Raw genomic sequence first — 2343 nt, forward strand, 5'->3', positions numbered from 1 at the left:
CTGTAGGACTGTAGGACTGTAGGGACCGTAGAGACTGTAGGACTGTAGGACTGTAGGACTGTAGGACTGTAGGGACCGTAGAGACTGTAGGACTGTAGGACTGTAGGACTGTAGGACTGTAGGGACCGTAGAGACTGTAGGACTGTAGGGACTGTAGGGACTGTAGGACTGTAGGGACTGTAGAGACTGTAGGACTGTAGGACTGTAGGGACTGTAGGGACTGTAGGACTGTAGGGACTGTAGGGACTGTAGGACTGTTGGGACTGTAGGGACTTCAGGGACTGCAGGTCTCACCTGAGTTGGAGCTGTACATGTAGACAAAGCGGGTCCAGTAGAAGTGATCCAGCAGGGCCATGAGGGGCTCCTGCAGCTGGGGCCGCAGCTGCAGAACRAACTGGTTGTTGGTCTGGACCGGGAAGGACGGCGTGACGAAGCAGACGTGCAGCGAGCTGCAGAAGGACATCAGCATGTTGACGGTGCGCCGGTCGTACAGACCCATGATGGCGTACACACCCTTAGAGAACTGGGAGCAAACTGGAGGAAGAGGAAGAGGAAGAGGAAGAGGAGGGCCACAGTTAGAATGATGAAAATATATTTGATTTGTTTTTGTTTATTATTATTTCCTGTTGGAAGCTCTGATTAACTCCACTTAAAGAGCCATATTTGAAAAAGGAAAAACTGCAGAACTTATTTCTAGCTGCAGAACAGGTTGGAAGATGGTTGTTTGATGTTATTTATTGTTTTTTTTTTTTATCATCCTACAGGCTCTGACATGTTAGATCAATTTAAAAATGAGGTTTTGAAAAAAATCGATAAGATTGCTCTATACATCCATATGTCTGCAAAATGACATAAAATCCTTATAACTTATGGATAAACTGTACAAGCTGACATGTTGGGGTTGATCAGAGACTATCTCCAGGATTCAGTGACCTTCACCTGGACCTCTGCAACATATCATGAACATGAGCAAAGTGAGACGTCCTCATCCTCTCTGTGTCCTTCTTGTGTCCTCCCACTCTTCTAACCGACATAACAAGTCTGACCMGTAAACCGACTCTTGCTAGAAATAATGTATCCGTGGGGCCATGCTATCATGCTAACAATAGACGTGTGCCCTGTGGCGTGTGCTGTAATGCTAACAAGGTATCTGTCCCTTAGCATTAGCGCTGCTGTCCTGCTGGGAGGACAGGCCGGTCCTTTGTCACAGGAAATCAGGCAGCAGAGKTCTGACAGCCGCTGTCAGCCTCAGGACGTGTTTTTAGTTATTTGTGTTTGGGTCAGGAACATCCACACGATGGAGTCCAGATGTACGGAGGGAGAGGAACCAATCAAATCAGTCCCAGCTTATGTTAAAAACACAAACAGCTGGTTGGGTTATTTATCTCATTACCCTCTGTAGGTTGAGTTTGTTGTCGCAGTTCGGCTTTATTTTATGTCTCGTCTTTATTATAAAACATCTGAGGATTAACTGCTGCCTGGTGAACAAGTTTACCTCCACATTCTCTTTTCTTGTTAATAAGTTTCAGCTCAGTGAACAGATTTATCTCATCATGTTTTAGGATCATGTTTTTTCTAAAWGCACAGACTTTATTTTGCACAGGTTTAATCAAAGGTTGGGGTTTGAGTGAGGCATCAACATATCCAATAAAAATACATTTAAACTTGGTTTTAAAGTTATTTTCAAACAGTAAGAATAAAAATATGTATTTTTCCTGTTGTCTAAATCAAATCCATAAATAATCAAACTTTCTGTTTCCATCTCCTGATTCCAGATTGAAGTCATTAACTTTGAACAAGGACGTGGAACATGATGGAGACTGAGCTGACCTCGCCTCGCCCTCAGTCAGGTTCGTCCAATCAGACGTCCCGATTCTGCCCACCCAGGGCTTTCAGGCACAGCTTTATTTAAAGACAGCCCAAAAACCATGATGAAGGCTGCAGGGCGCACAGCTGTGACCACTCTACTCTCAGTGCTCTTCATCCTGATGCATCCATCCATCCATCCATCCATCCATCCATCCATCCATCCATGATAAACAACAACCATCCTTCTCCTCACAAACACAGGGAAGAAAAGAGAAGGACGTCCACTGACTTAAGGCCTTCATCCTCCTCATCCTCTACTGCCTCCATTCATGGCGAGCTGCAGCCCGAGTGTTTACTCTCTGCTGAGCAGACGGGACGGCCCGGAGACACCCAGCCAAGGACCAGGTCAATGCTTCGGCACGTCGTCCCTCATCTTCATCACTCAGCCGACACGTTTCTGTGCCGCTGCCTCTGAATGACAACCAGAACCACAACGAGCTCCAGATCCTGCTCCAAACCACCTCAGAGTGACTT

At 46.0% G+C, this 2343-nt stretch overlaps 1 protein-coding gene across 1 annotated transcript in view; it reads right to left on the reverse strand.

Moving 5' to 3' along the window:
• LOC106530598 (glutamate receptor 1) overlaps positions 1–534 on the reverse strand; it is a gene marked incomplete at its 5' end in the record, with an annotated part of 13542 nt that extends 13008 nt beyond the window's left edge. The window contains 1 exon segment of the mRNA XM_014026248.1: positions 295–534. Coding sequence (XP_013881702.1) covers positions 295–534 — 240 coding nt within the window.
• Positions 535–2343: the final 1809 nt, after the last annotated feature.

The sequence above is a fragment of the Austrofundulus limnaeus genome, unplaced genomic scaffold, assembly GCF_001266775.1.
Source record: "Austrofundulus limnaeus strain Quisiro unplaced genomic scaffold, Austrofundulus_limnaeus-1.0 Scaffold536, whole genome shotgun sequence".
NCBI classification, from domain to species: Eukaryota; Metazoa; Chordata; class Actinopteri; order Cyprinodontiformes; family Rivulidae; genus Austrofundulus; species Austrofundulus limnaeus.